Source organism: Notothenia rossii, assembly GCF_949606895.1.
Source record: "Notothenia rossii genome assembly, chromosome: 12".
Lineage (NCBI taxonomy): Eukaryota > Metazoa > Chordata > Actinopteri > Perciformes > Nototheniidae > Notothenia > Notothenia rossii.
In genome coordinates, this window is record NC_136911.1 from 2143555 (window position 1) to 2163554 (window position 20000).

A 20000-nucleotide genomic window follows, 5' to 3' on the forward strand; every position below is an offset into this window, starting at 1 on the left:
TTTCTTAGTGTTATTGTTTTTACATATTTGTATTGAGCATTAAAAGTACAAAATATACAATTACAGAACAAGAAAGGGGCAGAAACATAATGCTCACTTTCAGTTTTCTATTTTAAACATCAATCCCCCCACCCCGCCTCGACCTCAGGTAAGAAACTAAATTAAGCACACACATATTAAATAAATAATTATAATAAGGGAAAACTGTAAGCATAGCAAAATATTCTTACAATAAGTGTGGGGGAAACTTCTGAAGCAATTGGAAACAGGACTCAGAGAGACACGAGGAGAGCTGGAGCTTTGATGGCAAACACTGACGGTTTATTTGGAGTTACGGCCGGAGAATTGACGAGACAGGTGGTGTGTCACGAGTTAACAAACCAATTCTGAAGAACTCTTTCTGCAGCTCGAGGTTTTAACTAGTTCAGAGTGTAATAATCAACATTCTTCATCAGTGAGACTAAACAATTATGGACCCTGAATCTAACTAGAGCTCTCGTCCATAGAAAAAGAATGGGCGCCAGGGAACCTTCGTCCCTGAACAGTAAACTACCTCATGGCGGCTTGTGCTCGGTCATAGACTGGCAACAACAATGCGCCCAAGCTCCTCCCCCTTAAGAGAGATAGCAGCAATACCCAAGGCCTTAGACCTATGCCGTGGGAAAGGAGACAGTGAGAGGAGAACATGATGAACTGTGTTGAAGCTTGAATACCTAAGCAAATGATTCCCTAACAATAAGAATAATATGAACCAAAAGGACTCAGTCATCTGATCTGTTACCAGAGTGAGTATGAAAGATAAAAACGGGCTCCATATTTTGTTAAAGTTCTTTAAGAGAGAACCTCAGTTTTTCCAACTTCACATTGTTTAGAACCTCCTGGATCCACTGCACATGAGATGGGGGCTCTAATAGATGTTGTAGTCAGTATTGTGAATGAAGCGCCTTCCTGCATACAAAAGTTGGCTTTCTGTAGTATTTTTGAAACTAGCAAAACATGACAGACAACATAACAATACTTCTGGATGGAAACGGCATATGGTGAGATCTCAGATTTGGCGTAGAGTTGTTGAGGCATGGACAGGTGATATACAAGTGAAGATTGGGGGACGATTGGACCGTGTCCATTGGACTTATAGCGACATCATGTTTTATGGCGAGGGATGCGTTTCCATAGAAACGGCATATGGTGAGATCTCAGAATCGTTTTTTTACCCTGCCCCTCAAAGAATCGGAATTGAGAACCGTTAAGAATCGGAATCGAAAAGTAGAATCGGAATCGGAATCAGAATCCTGGAAATTCAAATGATACCCAACCCTAGTGAACACACACATCTACATCCAGAACTCTCAGGTCTTCTAGTCTGCTCTCTGAGTCAGAACTAAACATGGAGAAGTTCAGTTCTATTTCGTATATGGCTTCGCCCTCTAAGGCTATCGCTATTGGGTAATCCCCCTGCGCACCCGCGCAGCACTGAAACACTTGTAGTCCACGCCCACTCGCAAGGTGGGCCCCTCCCTCGGGCTTCCTTCCGGTATAAATAGGAAGGAGGCCCAACAATCTGCTCCCTCTTTTCTTCAGCAAACCACGTCAGTTACTGAAGCACAGAACCATTAAACATCATGAGCAACAACTACGTCCGAAATTGTCCCTCATGTGTCTCAGGATATATCATGAGCTATGACCAGCACGCAATGTGCGAATCCTGCCTGGGGCCAGAGCACGCGGACGCGGCTCTCAGCCAGCAGGTCGCTTGCTCACATTGTGCCCGTCTCCCATCAGCCGACAGGAAGCGAAGAGCGGACGCTCTAGCTGCTGCGGCCGACGAGGACGATTGGCCCGTCCAGGAACACAGGGACGGCAGCATGTCCCTGGAGCCGAGTGCCGGGCAGGAGTCGGATGACTCCTACCCCATCTCCCTCCATGGTTCACCGTGCGGGTCTCCCCTCCCTCCTCTCCCCCGGACGAGGGAGAGAGAGTCGGAGCAGGGGGGCTGGTTTGGCGGCCGAGCATGCGGTCCCCTTCTCCGTCGCCACAGGGCGGCGCCCTACGTTGAGCTCCCCCAGAGAGTATGTCACCAAGATGCTGTGTTTGAGTTCTTGATAAGCCATTAAAACAGTAAAATAAGTGTCTCCTGTTCACCAAAACATACCCATCTGTTATGGAAAAACAAAGTATTCCAAACTGTATTCTGATTACTTTCAGAGCATGTATTCAGTATTCAGTAACTGATTACATTTACAAAGTAACCCTCCAGTCCCAACCCTGCCTAGAAGTGATCCTTTGTTAGCGTGAAGAGCCTGCTAAGCTTTATGCAGTCCGCAGTACCTGTGCGTGCTCCACTAGCACCCCCCGGTCAACAACTTCAAAATTCTGGGCTATATAGAAATCGCTGGCTCGCTAGCGGTTGTGTCTATTGGATACATTTTGGCCCTTGGACAAATGTAGTTGGTGATCCCTGGCTTACATAATGTTAGCATCCCACGCTGCTACGCTATCAGTATTGTGAATGAAGTGCCTTCCTGCATACTGCATCATGCTGTCACATGGGGGGTGCTGTGTGGCTGTACCCCTCCTCCCAAGAAGTATCTCATACATACAGCGCAGCAGTGAGCGATGAACACACACATGCACCAGTGCTCCTCGTAATGCATCGCCACAAAGATCAGGAAAGGTCCCGTCTGAGGGCTTCATTCAACGCTGCGCTGCTCTGGGAGGAAATAGGCTGCTGGCTGATTTACACAATCACCACAAAGGGGATTGGCTTTCTGTCCCACGCTGTTGTTTTTCTTTCTCTCTCTCTCTCTGTTTATTTCCCTGTGCCCTTTCCTCTGTCTTAGAGGCGCCGGGCCACAGTAAAACAATCCCTAGAATATTTGTAGCTCCTGTTGAAAAGTTGTTTCTCTGTGGGCTCTGGAGAGATGGAGCTGCGTTTAAATGCCTGAACAGAGGATGTGGAAGAGGATGGTTTTAGTTACACTATATTAGGGTTGGTAAACGGGTTAACTTGTTTAGTTTGGAGGGAAATATCTCAACAAATATTAGAGGGACTGTCATTTCCACAGACCTTCATCGTCAAAAGTGGATGGATCTCAAGGACTTTTACGATCCCCTGACTTCTCTAACATGTTGACATTTATGCTTTTTATTGACACTAGAAGGTGATTGTTTATCCGAGCTACTTCACTCACTTCGCTTCACCCTAAGTGGGAATCTAATTGGATGAATGATTATCAAAAAACAAGGACAATAATACATAAAGACAGTAACTATTTTAGTTGGATTTCTCAACATCTATTGGAGGGATGCAATTTGGTACAGACATTCATCTTCCCCTCCGAAACATTACTGTATCGACCCCTTCCTTTCCTCTAGCACCTCTATCAGGTAATGTCCAAATAGCTTGGATCCCGACTGAATACTTGCTGAACTAACGTCATTCCCACATCTTTTATATCATCCTCAATCCACGATGTGCTGGTTTAATAAAAAGAAACATCTTCTATGTTAAATGACATCAAATGACTCATCAGCATGTATCAGCCCGGGTGACATATTTGAATCCCGAAAAAAGGACCTGCCAACGTCAAGATGTTATCATCGTCACTGTGTGCATGTGGACTGAGAGCACGGCTGTGTGCCGAGTGCACTTTTTGATATCAAATTGTACGTACACCTTTTGAAAAGACGAGAAGAAAAGATGGAGGAGAGGAGATGAGGAATAAGTCTCATCACAAATGATTCACTTTACTCGGACTCTAGCGCCTCGGGCGGGAATGCACCCAAATCTCTCTCTTAGACACAACAACACACACACACACACACACACACACACACACACACACACACACACACACACACACACACACACACACACACACACACACACACACACACACACACACACACACACACACACACACACAGAGGCAGAGATGAGAGGCTGTATTCATGGCTCAGAAGTGATGCTTGCTTTGTGTCAGTTATATGAGTCTGCCCGAGGACAAAAACACAACGTACCGTTTCCTCACAGGGGAATAAAACATCCACTTCTCATATAAAATATATATAGATACTATCTTTAAGGTGGCTGTCCTTCAATATCCATAGCCTCCTCGCACTTCACTCTAAGTATTAGCTCTCTGTTAGCTGAATGCTGAGCACAGAGCAAACGTGTTATATCTAATGATACGGAGCACATCCACGTGTAGTCCACATATGTTCTGTGTGTTATAGGGTTTTTATCTTTGGACCTTTACAAAATGGGCACTGAGCCCAGCTAATTCATTCCCAACAGGCTGGCAACAGGCCCACAGTTAGCGCACAATGGACAACAATAATGTAATGGGCCTTATCTCCCAGGCAGAGCGAGCACACAGAGGACCGTCGAACAAAATGGCCTGTAAATGCGGGGGATATTCAATTAAATGTAATCTTCTCTTTTTTTTTCATCCGCAATCAATCTCCTGGTAAAGTGATTTAGATGCTTTTGATCGCCCTCCTCTCCTCATTGACTGGAACACCAGTTTCAAGGAGAGGAGGCACTTAAACAGCGGCTGCACAATTACACACTGTGTGCATCGGGTCACATTCATTCAGAAAGTGCTTTTAGCGATGCGTTGTGTTGCTTTCTGTCATCAGCAGAAAACGGCTAATATTTACTTCCTTTCGGTTCCTTCCTTTTTACGCTAAGCCTTTAAATACTATTGCACTTTCAGCAAAGTCAATGCAAGATGAAAATGAAGTCTCTGCTGCTGTTCATAATGTCCTCTCTCTCTCTCCTTCTTTAGATCACTGAGCTCCATAACGTCAAGAACATTACCCGGATGCCGCGGGAGACAAAAAGACACGCGGTGGCGATTATTTTCTGTGACGACACATCCAAGACGTTCGCCTGTGAATCAGGTGAGTGAGGAAAATAGGGAAGGACTACTATATGTCTTTGTTTTGCATGCAAACACAAGATGCTGCATGAGAAAAAAAGTTTGCCAAGAAGCGGAGGAAGACTGAGAGGTGAAAGAGGCAGTGAAGAATTGGAGTTTAGCCAAGTGTTGCTCATTTGCCGCCATATTAAGAAGTGGGAGGATCCGTTCCGAAATATTGATTTTCATACTGCAGGTATGAGAAATGATATCGGCCGTCGTTTGCAGTGTGTTGCAACCCAATTACGGACTGTAACAATCAAGATTGCATCTAATACGTGGATAGCAAGCCAAAGAGGCACATGATTGTATTCTTTAAGGTGAATATAAATGGAGCCGGGTGGGGAGGATGAACCTTAATGTGACGGGGTAAACTTCTCCATCTTAAAGGTCCCCTATTCTACTGTTCTTCATCAATATATCACAGGTCTCAGATATATACAGAGCCTGTCTCTGATTGGCTGAAACACCAAACAGATCATTGCAGCATTACCCATAATCCCCTCTGTTTCAGCCCTGTTTCCAAAGTGCTGATTCTCTGTCTGTTACTTTAGATGAAAATAAGGAGCCCCTCCCCACGCCCCTCTGAGAGAGATTTGGTTGCTGATTGGCTAATGGTTACACAGTTATGACATCATCAAGTGGCCAAAATCTGATCAGCTCATTTTCAGACAGGTTTTTATAGAAATGGATCAAAAAGAGAGAGAATCTTTGTTCCTGAAACTTTCAGAGTCTCTTTCCACAGAGGGGACACATGTTGATCTAGAAGAGACATGAAGAAGAGGGGACACATGTTGATGTAGAAGAGACATGGAGAAGAGGGGACACATGTTGATGTGGAAGAGACATGAAAAAGAGGGGACACATGTTGATGTAGAAGAGACATGAAGAAGAGGGGACACATGTTGATGTAGAAGAGACATGAAGAAGAGGGGACACATGTTGATGTAGAAGAGACATGGAGAAGAGGGGACACATGTTGATGTGGAAGAGACATGAAAAAGAGGGGACACATGTTGATGTAGAAGAGACATGAAGAAGAGGGGACACATGTTGATGTAGAAGAGACATGGAGAAGAGGGGACACATGTTGATGTAGAAGAGACATGAAGAAGAGGGGACACATGTTGATGTAGAAGAGACATGAAGAAGAGGGGACACATGTTGATGTAGAAGAGACATGGAGAAGAGGGGACACATGTTGATGTAGAAGAGACATGGAGAAGAGGGGACACATGTTGATGTAGAAGAGACATGAAGAAGAGGGGACACATGTTGATGTAGAAGAGACATGAAGAAGAGGGGACACATGTTGATGTGGAAGAGACATGAAGAAGAGGGGACACATGTTGATGTAGAAGAGACATGAAGAAGAGGGGACACATGTTGATGTAGAAGAGACATGAAGAAGAGGGGACACATGTTGATGTAGAAGAGACATGAAGAAGAGGGGACACATGTTGATGTAGAAGAGACATGGAGAAGAGGGGACACATGTTGATGTAGAAGAGACATGGAGAAGAGGGGACACATGTTGATGTGGAAGAGACATGGAGAAGAGGGGACACATGTTGATGTAGAAGAGACATGAAGAAGAGCGGACACATGTTGATGTAGAAGAGACATGAAGAAGAGGGGACACATGTTGATGTAGAAGAGACATGGAGAAGAGGGGACACATGTTGATGTAGAAGAGACATGAAGAAGAGGGGACACATGTTGATGTAGAAGAGACATGGAGAAGAGGGGACACATGTTGATGTAGAAGAGACATGGAGAAGAGGGGACACATGTTGATGTAGAAGAGACATGAAGAAGAGGGGACACATGTTGATGTAGAAGAGACATGAAGAAGAGGGGACACATGTTGATGTAGAAGAGACATGAAGAAGAGGGGACACATGTTGATGTAGAAGAGACATGGAGAAGAGGGGACACATGTTGATGTAGAAGAGACATGAAGAAGAGGGGACACATGTTGATGTAGAAGAGACATGAAGAAGAGGGGACACATGTCGATGTAGAAGAGACATGAACATGTGGATTGAGCACACTAGGGGACCATTAACTCCAGCTTCTCGGTTGTGTGTGTCCCTGAGCGTTAAACCTGAGGCGAGATGTTATTGACCTCAGAGTGGTGCACTCTCTCTGTCCCTTGGCTCATAGCCATGCACAGCCCCCTCCTCTTCACACCACCATAGGATGTTTCTATCACCCTGCATCAATGACCTCCCATTGACCTTCACTTCCTGGAAGCCCTTTACAGTTACACCCCTCACGCCTCCCTACCTTATGTCGGCATATACAAATACTAATTCAACATTTTCTACTTTCATGTTTATTTCTAGTCTTTAATTTTCATTGTACTATGCCATGTCTTTGTATGCTGCTGCAACACAAACATTTGGATCAATACTTCTGATCTTATCTTATTATCTTATACAAAGAAAAACTTGATGTTAATGATTTGTATGACTCTGTTCTGGTGTTGTTAACCCTAACATGGTTTTCAAAGTGGACACAGACACATTTGTTTCTGGAAATCTAACCCCTGGACAGAGTTTTACAAAAGCTCAATTGTTTGTGACCTCCCACACCGTACAATCACAAACATACCTGTCTGTGTACATGGAGATGTGGCTCGAGTCCAGGACGAAGTGAGAAGCAATTGTAGTGGAAACATTTGTATTTTAAAGGCTTTATGTGACTATAATAAAAACTAGAGAGACCTTATCTCCATTTTACTGGCATGCAGTCGTCCCACTGCTGTGCGATGTCAAAAAGAGTTTGTATCTGAAACTCAACCTGTCAGATGGAAAATCTCAAACTTGTCTAAAGTCCTAGAGAAGCCAAATAACGATGAGGCGTTGACAGGTTTTTAACAGAAATAAAAAACGTAATTAGGCCTCGTGGTGATCTCCTGATATATATATATATACACACTTAAAATAACTTGCGATGCCTTCACCCAGGCATGTGCTGTCAAAGAAACGAGACACAAAAGACGGTAACAGATCTGAAATTTCTTGACAGGTGTGTTCTTTGGAGGCATCTGTCCAAAATGCTCTAAGGAGATAAAGAGAGTGTGACCTGCAGAGAGAACAAAGCGTCATCTGCATACAGCGTTATCTCTGTATTCGTCTCAAAGTATCCTGATCACATGTATCCTCACTCCTCTTCTCTAACACTAAGCACCACTCAATCCTTTCCCATCACACACCTACAGTTTAGCCGAGTTTCCACTCAGTGGTTTCAAAAGTGTGGGAGTTTGGAGTTATTCAGAGGCCATGGTAACTCCGAATGAGACGAGCTGAATCTTGGGAGGCATGAGCCAGGAGTTAAAGTGCAGAGCTGCTGCCTGTAAGTGTGTGTGTGTGTGTGTGTGTGTGTGTGTGTGTGTGTGTGTGTGTGTGTGTGTGTGTGTGTGTGTGTGTGTGTGTGTGTGTGTGTGTGTGTGTGTGTGTGTGTGTGTGTGTGTGTGTGTGTGTGTGTGTGTGTGTGTGTGTGTGTGTGTGTTTCTGTTGTGTGTGAATGAAGTGCTTCAGGCAGCGGCAGACCTTCCCTTCACCCTGCAAAGTTGTGTGTTTCTGTGGACTCTACAGCTGATCTGACAAACAGGCTTTCACTAAATCCTAAAGTGAGGAAAGTAAAAAATAACTAAAAGATATTTCCCTCCAAACTAAACAAGTTTACCAACCCTACAAATTACACAATCCTGCATGGATTTGATGGACACAGAAACATGGTGCTGCTGTTTCAAAATGCGCCTCTGTACACATCACTGGACATGGTGACATTACCCAGAATTCCCCTGGGCTTTGAGCTTCAGAAAGATAACCAAATGCCTCATTTCATCCTCCAGTAACTCCCACCAAAAGCTCACAGAAGACAATTGGAGAATCTTCCCCTCTGTAAACACCGTTTTGTTTCTAAATCAACAGGAAGTTGAATTGATATTCACAAACAACAAACTGCCATGCAGACTCGATTCAGAGAATTATCATTGGTCTCCACTTAGCCTCCAATTAAAGCATTCAGTCTCACAATGAATGCCCTCCCACCTTTAGGTGCCAGCTGTCACATGTTGTAGATATAACTCCGGCTCACTTCAAAAAGAGTTAACAATAGAGCTGCAGGGATGAGGCCACTAATCCATTTGTCAAACGTTTTTATACAACATAGCAGAATATGTCAGCCTATTAAGAATAAAGTTTTACCCTGATTTCTATCATATTAAAGTGAATATCTGGCATGCAAAGCTTCGTATGTGCATCAAAATAAGCAAAGATGACATGATGTAAACAAAGGCATTCAAGACACAAACATTACAAAAGTGACTTCTTCATGATGTCCCCTTTAAACTTGATGAAAGCAATACGCTTTACTGAGTCTTTGTGTTAAGCTAAGCTAACTAAGCTTCATATTTAAAGTACAGATATGAGAGTGATATCGATGTTCTCATCTAACTTTCAACAAGTAAGCACATAAGTGTTCTTCCTCCTTCTGTTGAAACATCCTCTCTTTTTTATAATGTGCCGCATTTCCTTTCCACTTAACAAGCTACAGCTTCAATTTGGAAAATAGCTTATTGATTGTCTGAATGCAGGATCAGTAGCTTCAGTGGTGACTGCGGACATACAGCCTTGGAGAAGCCTGCCTTTTTTTGTTTGTTGCTGAACCCACCTCCTCTTTTAATCTTCACCTCATCGATCAGATGGATTTTCTCCCCGTGGTTACAGTTAGCACGTGTCCTGTACATGCAGCGTTTTATTCTGATTGTGATTCATGTGGCTCACTGAAGGCAGCACTGTTGTATGATCTGTGTTTTATTATGTTTGCAGTGTGCAGGATGTGTGTGTGTGTGCAGAGGTGGGAAGTAGTTGAGTACAAATACTTCATTACTGTACTTAAGTACATGTTTCTGGTATCAGTACTTTACTCCACTACTTATTTTTCTGATGACTTTTGACTTTGACTTCTTACACTTTGAACACAAATACCTGTACTTTCTACTTCTTACATGTTGAACACAAATACCTGTACTTTCTACTTCTTACATGTTGAACTCAAATACCTGTACTTTCTACTTCTTACATGTTGAACTCAAATACCTGTACTTTCTACTTCTTACATTTTCCAAACAGGCTGGTTCCTTTAGTCTGAATGTGTGTTTGGTGGCGTGATCATTATTATTCACAGTCATTGCGTGCCTATTGATTTGAACACGATCCGTGTATCCATCATTTCCTGGTCTTCTCTAAAGAAGATGGACCAATGGAAACGTTGTCATGTTGCCGTTGTTCAGCATGGAAACATTCATTAGCTAACAATGACATTATTGTTCTATTAATATAAAGGGAGGTCAGGTACTCTTTAAAACAGCTGCTAGTTATGGGTACTTTTTACTGAAGTACATTTCAAAGTTCTTTACTTTTACTTGAGTAAAGAGTGTACTTTTGCCATCTCTGGTGTGGACATGCTGTAACGTGTGTGTGTGTGTGTGTGTGTGTGTGTGTGTGTGTGTGTGTGTGTGTGTGTGTGTGTGTGTGTGTGTGTGTGTGTGTGTGTGTGTGTGTGTGTGTGCAGAGCTGGATGCAGAGGAGTGGTGTAAGCTTCTGTGCGTGGAGTGCCTCGGCAGCCGTCTGAACGACATCAGCCTGGGGGAGCCGGACCTGTTAGCAGCGGGGGTGCAGCGGGAGCAGAACGGTGAGTGCCCAATTAGTCCCATTCAGGGTCAATCTCTCACTCTCAGGAGAAGTTAGCGGAGAAGTTAGCGGTTGCAGAGCGGTTGCAGTATGTTAAAAAAGCAAGTCCTCAGAGGGTTAGGGGAGCAAAACATACTCCGTCCAATTAGGTCCGGCTAATAAGGACCATTTTTTGTCAATATCTGATCCCAAAGTACACCTGTTGCAGTCTTTAAAGAGAGCATGTTGGTTCAGTAAGTATGTGTGTGTGTGTGTGTGTGTGTGTGTGTGTGTGTGTGTGTGTGTGTGTGTGTGTGTGTGTGTGTGTGTGTGTGTGTGTGTGTGTGTGTGTGTGTGTGTGTGTGTGTGTGTGTGCGTGCGTGCTGGAGCACAGGTCACAGGCTCTGTTCCAGCGCTAATGAGAGCTGCTGTGCATCACTGGCTTCCCTCATAATGAAGCTTGTCACAGAGATGGATGAGATTATGGCTCCAAAAGCCATGTGAAATGAATGTGCTTCATCCCCACATATTCCACTCACAGGAAATGGAAATGGAAAAGAGAGGAGACAACGGGGTGCTGCTATCACACCGGAGCTCATTCTCTGTGTAATTTGTAAACTGGCGGAGGAAATTGAAAAGGCAACAGCCAAAGAAGAGAAGTTTAAAGTTGTAGAGAAGGAGGGCGAGTAATTGAAAAGAATCGGCCGTCATTTCATTTCTCCGCAGCCGAGAAGTGAAATTGTATTCTTCAATATAACCTTTTTTTTTTTGGAGATATTAATTTTACTTTTTTTTGCGAGCGCACTGAAGTGTAGCATCACCACTGGACTGAAGTTTGGTGCTCAAGGGAAAGTTGCAGCAGTGAAATAAACCTGAATGAATCAAGAAGCCCTGCAGCGATGTTTCAATTATCTCCTCATACTACTACTGTATATCTGCGACATCATTAAATCAGAGTTCATTTTCCCTGTCCCTAAAGATACGCCGCACTATGACATTGCCATTTCCTATCCGCTGCAGACACACGGCTTATTTTGAATCATTAAGCTTAATTAGTGAGAACTAATTTAGATTATAGAGCGCTCCCTCTCCGTCTGCCTCCCACAGCTTCTAATGTGACGGGGCAGATTCACCGGCTGATCCCAGAGCAGCTCACTTTAAGGCGTCAGGTGAACTTAAAATACATTTTTTAAGCGACTCCACTTTTGACAAGTTGGAAAAAAACCTCTACGTTAGAGTGAATTGAGTCGAGGCAGACTATGTATTTATATAGCGCTGCAGGGATGACGCATTTTGGGGTTTCTTCCAATGTTTTTCGTACATTATTTAAAAAAACGAACAAGCTTTGTGTCATCAAACGCTTATTATATATACACGTTTGTTTCAGCAGAATATACTCACAGTTCTATGACTTTTAAATCTGCTAAAGCCAATATGATAGCATGACCGCAGTCACATGACTTCATCAGCTGTCGTTCCCTTGGGCTTGTTGTCACTGCGCCCCCTGCAGAGATGGCTGAACGGCCTCCACTTAGGCCCCGGCCCCACGAGGACGCATACGGCTATGGGCTAAACGCATAGGATTAACGCAAACGCAATCGCAATAAAGCTTCCGTCCACACGCAATATTCACCGGATAGTGTCTGGCCGTTTCTCAATCTCGAGGAAACTGGCTTCCAAGCCAATATTTCAAGGATGCTACGTCATCGAGTACCGCCGAAGGACTGTTCCAATCTCCAGCATACTTGGAATTCCACGAGGCTGCGTCCTTGGTTTGGGGGTAATTTCGAGGTTGCACATGGGTAGACTTCGCGTCCTTAAAATCCCCACAATGCTTTGCGCACGGACCAATTTCCCCAAATCTGTGGCGGAAAATGTAAGGCGGGGCCGCTCATATGACGCACACCTGCACACTTGCTAGCCTGTTCCACTCTTCGTTTTCCGAATGCCAGGAAGCATTCTTGCCTAGCTTCTGAAGCAAGTGACTCGGAAGACATGTGCTACCAAGCAAGCCTCCTCGCGATTGAGAAACGGCCTCTGTCCACACGAGACAGCTCCGTTTAGTTCCAACCGCTGGAGAAGCTGCAGTACATGCAGGAGCCTGTACGTGGCGCTATAACTTCCTCCACAAAAGCAGCGAAGAAGCATGGTTGTCATGGTTACCCTTCTGTTTATTCTCCGCAGTGGGGCCCGAGAGAACCGGGCAGAGTTTTTCGCCAGTCAACGTGTATTAAAGTTTTAATCTTCAGGACAAAATGATAAAAGTGCCGGTCAAAGGTCTTCTTTGTTATTTATTGAGCTTTAAAACAAATGAATAATGAATCTATATAATAATATAATAATATAATACATGGAGCCTCTCTTTTTCCTCCCTCTCTTTGAACAGCGTCAGTGTCTGTCTCAAGCAGCAGCGGATCCAATAATGAGTAACCCGACAGTAAAAATAAACATATTTATAACTAGTTTAGGTAGTTTGAGAGGTAATTAAAATAGCTAAGGGTGATGATCTGACTTGAAGTGGATGTTTTGCTCCGTTCAGCGCTGCATCACAGCGGGAGGAGCTGCAGGTGAGCAGAGCTGCGTGTCTCCGTCCTGTCAGATTAGACTTCACTTGCGTTTATGTCCATATCGAGAGAAAGATAAATAATCTGAATTCAGTGGGCAGTTTACTTTGACGCGGGGGTGAGCAGCAGAGGTGGGGAGAGGCGGGGCTATTGCGTCATCATTATCAGAAAATGATCGTATAGGGCGTACACACGGAGCCGTTGGACCCACCAGAGCGTTGCGTATGCCGTTCTATCCACCTTGGGACCTGTAATCGCTTCCGCAGTTGTTTACTGTCATATTCGGTCGTCCTCGTGTGGCCGAACGGTCTATGACACTAAACAGTAACGCAAACGACCGTTTTCGTCCTCGTGGGGTCGGGGCCATATAGACCAAGTTGCACAGGCACAGAAAAATCAGGGTGTCACAACAGTGCCTCATCACTAAAGGCGGACATTTCTCAGTGATATTTAAGCCATACACATTTAAAAGAAAATAGCCCTATAAAATGTTCCCGAGCAGCTCCAGTGGATCACAAGGGCCATGTTTGTAAAAGAGAATATTTCAAATGCTTCAAGCTCAACAAACTAAATATAGGAATCTCAATTTTACTGAAATAAAGTCAACCGCTCAAACACGGAGATACAAATTAAAATAGTTGCATGGCTACTGTAGAGAGGCTACCACTAGATGCATCCAGATTGTTTCAGGTTGTCTTTGATTGCTTTATTCTTTTTAACTAATGAGGTTTTTTGAATCTCTCCAGAGCGGTTCAACGTGTACCTCATGCCCACGCCGAACCTGGACATCTACGGGGAGTGCACCATGCAGATCACTCATGAGAACATCTACCTGTGGGACATCCACAACAACCGCCTCAAACTCGTCATGTGGCCGCTCAGCTCGCTGCGGAGATACGGGCGGGACTCCACCTGGTTCACCTTTGAGTCTGGAAGGTGTGTGTGCGTGCAGATCAGTGTGTGTGACGTGTGTGTGGGATTGAAATGTTAGCGGCGGGAGGGAAAAACAACTTTGGAAATGTAAAAAACTTCAACAAAGTGCTTTTCGGATATGGAAGCATCCCAGGAAACACATGCCGCAGAGCGCTTCAGGCATTGATGTGACAGGTGCCTCTGTGAGAGTGTGTGTGTATACTGTTATCTACTCAGGCATTTATGTGTGTGTGTGTGTGTGTGTACTGTTATCTAATCTACTCAGGCATTTATGTGTGTGTGTGTGTGTGTGTGTGTGTGTGTGTGTGTGTGTGTGTGTGTGTGTGTGTGTGTGTGTGTGTGTGTGTGTGTGTGTACTGTTATCTACTCAGGCATGCATGTGTGTGTGTGTGTGTTTGACTTCAGTGGGATATTATATCAATGCCCCTCTCTCTGTAAGTGCACATTCAACCATGCATTTTCTGTAAATCAGCAATCCAAGAGTGAACGCGATCAAAGCATGTGCCTTTATCTCTCTGTGTGTGTGTGTGTGTGTGTGTGTGTGTGTGTGTGTGTGTGTGTGTGTGTGTGTGTGTGTGTGTGTGTGTGTGTGTGTGTGTGTGTGTGTGTGTGTGTGTGTGTGTGTGTGTGTGTGTGTGTGTGTGTTCCTGGCGCAGGATGTGTGACACAGGAGAGGGTTTGTTCACGTTCCAGACGCGGGAGGGGGAGATGATCTACCAGCGGGTCCACTCCTCCACGCTGGCCATCGCCCAGCAGCACGAGAGGATGATGGAGGAGATGGAGAAGAGCTCCCAGGTACACTTTAACATTTTCTGCTTTTTGTTTTTCTCGTTTACTCGCAGCAGCTCACAGGGTTTACTCCAGCTCTGCCAACCTTACAAACAAATGAGAGCAAGTGTCGGCACAAACAAACGCAGGATGAAATACTTGCAATATGTGCAATATATATATATATATATATATATATATATATATATATATATATATATATATATATTGATGCCGTTAATAACTGCAATATATACCTGGCTGCTAAATCCTCAGAACTGTTACAGGATGTGTATTTTGTGAATTGTGTAACTTTTTTAATCTTTTATGCATGCGTCTTAGGTAACATTAAGATGTCTTTGGCTATTTTCTGCTGTAACAATGTACATGTCCCCTCTGTGGGACTTATCAAGGTATTCTGATTCTGACTCTGAGGACACAGGCAATAATAATAATACATTTGTATAGCGCCTTTAAGGGACCCAATGCCGCTTGACATGGTGAACAAACAAACAAAAGGGGCAAATAATAAAGTAAATAATTAAATACATAGCAATAGGAGTGGAAGTAGGGGATGTGATGGGTTAGGGGTCAAAGGTCACGGTGAACAGGTGAGTTTTGAATGATGGCTTGAAGATGACAATGCAAACCAAACAGATACACGGTGCACGATTTATGCAATAATCTGACCAAGACTGAACAAGAGTAAATACAATCTGAACTAACGAGGGGATGAGCGGGAGGTCAGGTGAAAGTGATCAGACCAGTAATCAAACAGGTGGGAGAACACAGGAAGTGAAAACAGATTGAGAAAACCTCAAAATAAAAAGGGAGCAAGATAAACAAAAAAAACTAGGATCATGACAAATGATTTGATATACATTTAATATAATTAAGCTTTATGTTGAATATATTTAAGCCTGAAATACCAAAGCAAGAGGTGTTTTGATATCAATGATTAGCTAAAAGTTACAATCCAGGACAATAAACATACTATGGAGTAGATTATGAATGACAAGAGCTAAAAACAGTGAAGTGGAATAAAAACGATATAAATAAATAAAATCTTGCCTAAATCACTTCATTCATTAATTAATTCAATTTCAAAAATCCATGGAGGGGGTAACTCACTTTACAATGATGTCAAGAGGTAAAACAATGCTTGCAGAAACAGCATAATGTTAAAACACTGGATAAAAACATAGATTACGAGACAGAAAAAGTAAATACTGTGAGGAATAAATACAAAATAACTAAATGAATGTTGCTTTTGAACAGCCATAGTCACAGCATGTAATCAAAGTGTATGTGAGCACATTATAAGGTCATTACTTGCTGTTCCAGCTCACTGATTAATATACCATTTATTATGTTAAGTGAATGTATGCATAAAGCATGAGTCGCTTATAGCTAATATATCATGGTGCATCTATTGCTGGAAAAAACACTGAAGAAGAATATTTTGTACAAAGAGTATCTGTGCTGGTATTTTTAGAAATGATATGTTTTTAGATGTGTATTTCTTTCTGTTTTATCTCAAAGCTTTCTTCACTGTCTGTTTGATTTACGCTGATCAAGCCGGCGAGTCATTGAAGCCGTTCACAGAATTATTTTTAGAAACCAATGAACAGAAGAGCTATAAATCATGACTTTCTCTCACACACACACACGCACGCACGCACGCACGCACGCACGCACGCACGCACGCACGCACGCACGCACGCACGCACGCACGCACGCACGCACACACACACACACACACACACACACACACACACACACACACACACACACACACACACACACACACACACTCTCTCTCTCCTTTTAGCCTCTGATGTCCCGCGGTTTTGGCCTCCGCTCCCTCCTTCCATCACAACACCCGTCCATCCTTCCTTCCTCCCTTCCTTCCTCCCTTCCTTCCTCCCTCACCCCATCATCTGTATTCTTTATTTATGTAGGTCTGTCTGCTGTTTGATGAGCCTTGACCATATGGCCGTGCTCTTGGACCCCCCCCCCCCCCCTCCTTTTGGGAACGTTTCCAAATGGAGCATTTAGCCTCAGCTCCATAAATCACAAAACTGACCACTCATAGTTACAGAGTGGAGACACTGAGGAAATGCAGAATGCTCAGAGGACTACGAACACATCATTACAGCCATTTTAAGGTCAATATTAAATGAACAAAAATACGGGTAGCGGGTTCAGATTTGCAGGAAAGATATCTTACATTTACAAGAAAAAATACAAATATTAACATGATCAACCCCTCGTGGTTATTGGTACGCAGAAGACGCATTTAGGAGGCGTGTGGCGCAGTGGGTTGTGCGTTGGTGTTGGGATCAGGGGCTCACAGGTTCAAACCCCACTGCAGTCAGCATGTCGTTGTGTCCCTGAGACACTTCACCCCAAAGTGCTCCTGTGGCATGTAATGTAATGTAATTAAGTTTCACGATATCCAGCATCACCATGATCCTCATCTCACCAAACATCCCTTCAGAGAGGAAACATGCAACCAGTAACACCGTGAACTCCTTCTGTCCGTCATATCCAGAGCTCTGATCCCTGACAGAAAGTGAAACGCTGTTTGTTTCTCTCTGCACTTCAGATCCTGCCCAACTTTAAAATAGGAAACATTTGAATATCTGAATGTCACCCCTCCCCCGTCCATGGTATTTTTAACCTTCATTAGCGTTGTTCTAGTTGACATAATTCTTCCCGCAGAATTCCATATATTTCCAGCAGTAGTCTGGCTTTAAGAAGACGCCTGTAGTTTTACGATGCAGATGCAGCCATGTTCCCTGACAGAAAGTGAGACTCCTTTCTCTCTGTGTCTCAGATCCTCCCCAGAGAGACGCTCACTAAGTCCATCTCTCTGCCGCGCAGCGCCTACTGGCAGCACATCACGCGTCAGAACAGCGTGGGAGACCTCTACAGCTTCCAAGGTACAGACATGGAGTTCAAGATGTTTCTTATCTGGTGGAGTCAGGGGTGTGTGGAGACAATATTGTGATGACTGCTACTACAACTGATCACATGCACGCATCGGTTTGGACCTGAACAGGTTTGTGATGGTTATCCTTCAAAACAACATGTTCACTGCTGGCAGACCTCTACAGTGTCCAAGGTACAAACATGCAGTTCAAGATGTTTCTTATCCGGTGGTTTGCGAAGCCACAAAGGTAAAGAGATGTATATTTGGTACAGCTCTTATTAAAATACATCAAAGCTAATATCTCTTTGGGATCGAGTGGTGAGCGATTTGAAACTCAAGACCTTATAGCAGCTGCTCTGTGTGTGTGTGTGTGTGTGTGTGTGTGTGTGTGTGTGTGTGTGTGTGTGTGTGTGTGTGTGTGTGTGTGTGGGGGTGTGTGTGTGTGTGTGTGTGTGTGTGTGTGTGTGTGTGTGTGTGTGTGTGTCTGTCTGTCTGTCTGTCTGTCTGTCTGTCTGTCTGTGTGTCTGTGTGTCTGTCTGTCTGTCTGTGTGTGTGTGTGTCTGTCTGTCTGTCTGTCTGTCTGTCTGTCTGTCTGTCTGTCTGTCTGTCTGTCTGTCTGTCTGTCTGTCTGTCTGTCTGTCTGTCTGTCTGTCTGTCTGTCTGTCTGTCTGTCTGTCTGTCTGTCTGTCTGTCTGTCTGTCTGTCTGTCTGTCTGTCTGTCTGTCTGTCTGTCTGTCTGTGTGTGTGTGTGTCTGTCTGTCTGTCTGTCTGTCTGTCTGTCTGTCTGTCTGTCTGTCTGTCTGTCTGTCTGTCTGTCTGTCTGTCTGTCTGTCTGTCTGTCTGTCTGTGTGTGTGTGTGTGTGTGTGTGTGTGTGTGTGTGTGTGTGTGTGTGTGTGTGTGTGTGTGTGTGTGTGTGTGTGTGTGTGTGTGTGTGTGTGTGTGTGGGGGGGGGGGGGGGGTGTGTGTGTGTGTGTGTGTGTGTGTGTGTGTGTGTGTGTGTGTGTGTGTGTGTGTGTGTGTGTGTGTGTGTGTGTGTGTGTGTGTGTGTGTGTGTGTGTGTAAGGTGATTAGCGGGCTGATGTGATTGCTCTCTGTCCTGGCATTAGTTGATTAGAAGACTTATCTGAGGATTATGAGCCTTTTTGCTTCCACTGGCTGAGCTGAGGATGAAAGGCTCTGTGACGTCATTTTATTTTTTAAAAACCTGAGGCTGGATTAATTTTTTTATTATCATTTAATTACGGCCTGATAAACTTAAAGCCACACGTTTTTTTTTAACGTGTTTACCATATTACTCTGGCACCATACTAAATACATGACACACAATATTTGTATTTAATACAGCTGTTGTCTTTAGACACATTTTCACATATTGAGTCTACAGTATATAGATGGATAGATAGATAGATGGATAGATGGATAGATGGATAGATGGATAGATGGATAGATAGATGGATATATAGATAGATGGATAGATAGATGGATAGATAGATGGATATATAGATAGATGGATAGATAGATGGATAGATGGATAGATGGATAGATAGATGGATATATAGATAGATAGATAGATAGATAGATGGATAGATAGATAGATGGATGGATAGATGGATAGATATATATGGATAGATGGATAGATATATGGATAGATGGATAGATAGATATATATGGATAGATGGATAGATAGATATATATGGATAGATGGATAGGTGCAGATAGGGATAAGGGATCTTGATTTAGTCGTGGTGTCTGTATCACTGCGCTCCTGATGAATATCCAATCACCACAGTCAATTTGCTGAGTCATGCTCGGGCTGCTTTCGAATACCCCGCGGGTCCGAGGGAATAATTAAAGAACACGATTTCCTGTCCCGTCGAGGGTTACCCACCTATTTGTTTATTCCTCCGCTCTGTGACCGGGGGAGCTGGCAGCGAAGTCCTCTATTTAAATGCATCACACATCCGCTTTTTCTTTTGTCTGGAAACGTCTAAAAAAACAAACATCCCAGGAGCCTTGTTTGCCATAAAGGGAAGTCATTATTGTCAAATGGTTTTAGATTAAACGGAATTGAGGGATTTAATGTAGGAAAGAAACACTTTGATCATCTTGCTGCACAGTTTTGAAGTCAAACCAAAGACGTTTTAATCTCCAGGAACTACTTTCTCAGTTTCTAAGACAATGCATCCAGCTCTC

General features: G+C 43.7%; 1 protein-coding gene across 1 annotated transcript in view; it reads left to right on the forward strand.

Annotated features, from left to right (window-relative positions):
• The window catches only part of dok6 (docking protein 6), a 56348-nt gene that overhangs the window by 29961 nt on the left and 6387 nt on the right, over nucleotides 1–20000 (forward strand). The window contains exons 3-7 of the mRNA XM_079661664.1: nucleotides 4791–4905; nucleotides 10509–10628; nucleotides 13917–14106; nucleotides 14760–14898; nucleotides 17711–17816. Of these exons, the coding sequence (XP_079517790.1) occupies nucleotides 4791–4905; nucleotides 10509–10628; nucleotides 13917–14106; nucleotides 14760–14898; nucleotides 17711–17816 (670 nt within the window). The remainder of the gene's footprint in view (nucleotides 1–4790; nucleotides 4906–10508; nucleotides 10629–13916; nucleotides 14107–14759; nucleotides 14899–17710; nucleotides 17817–20000) is intronic.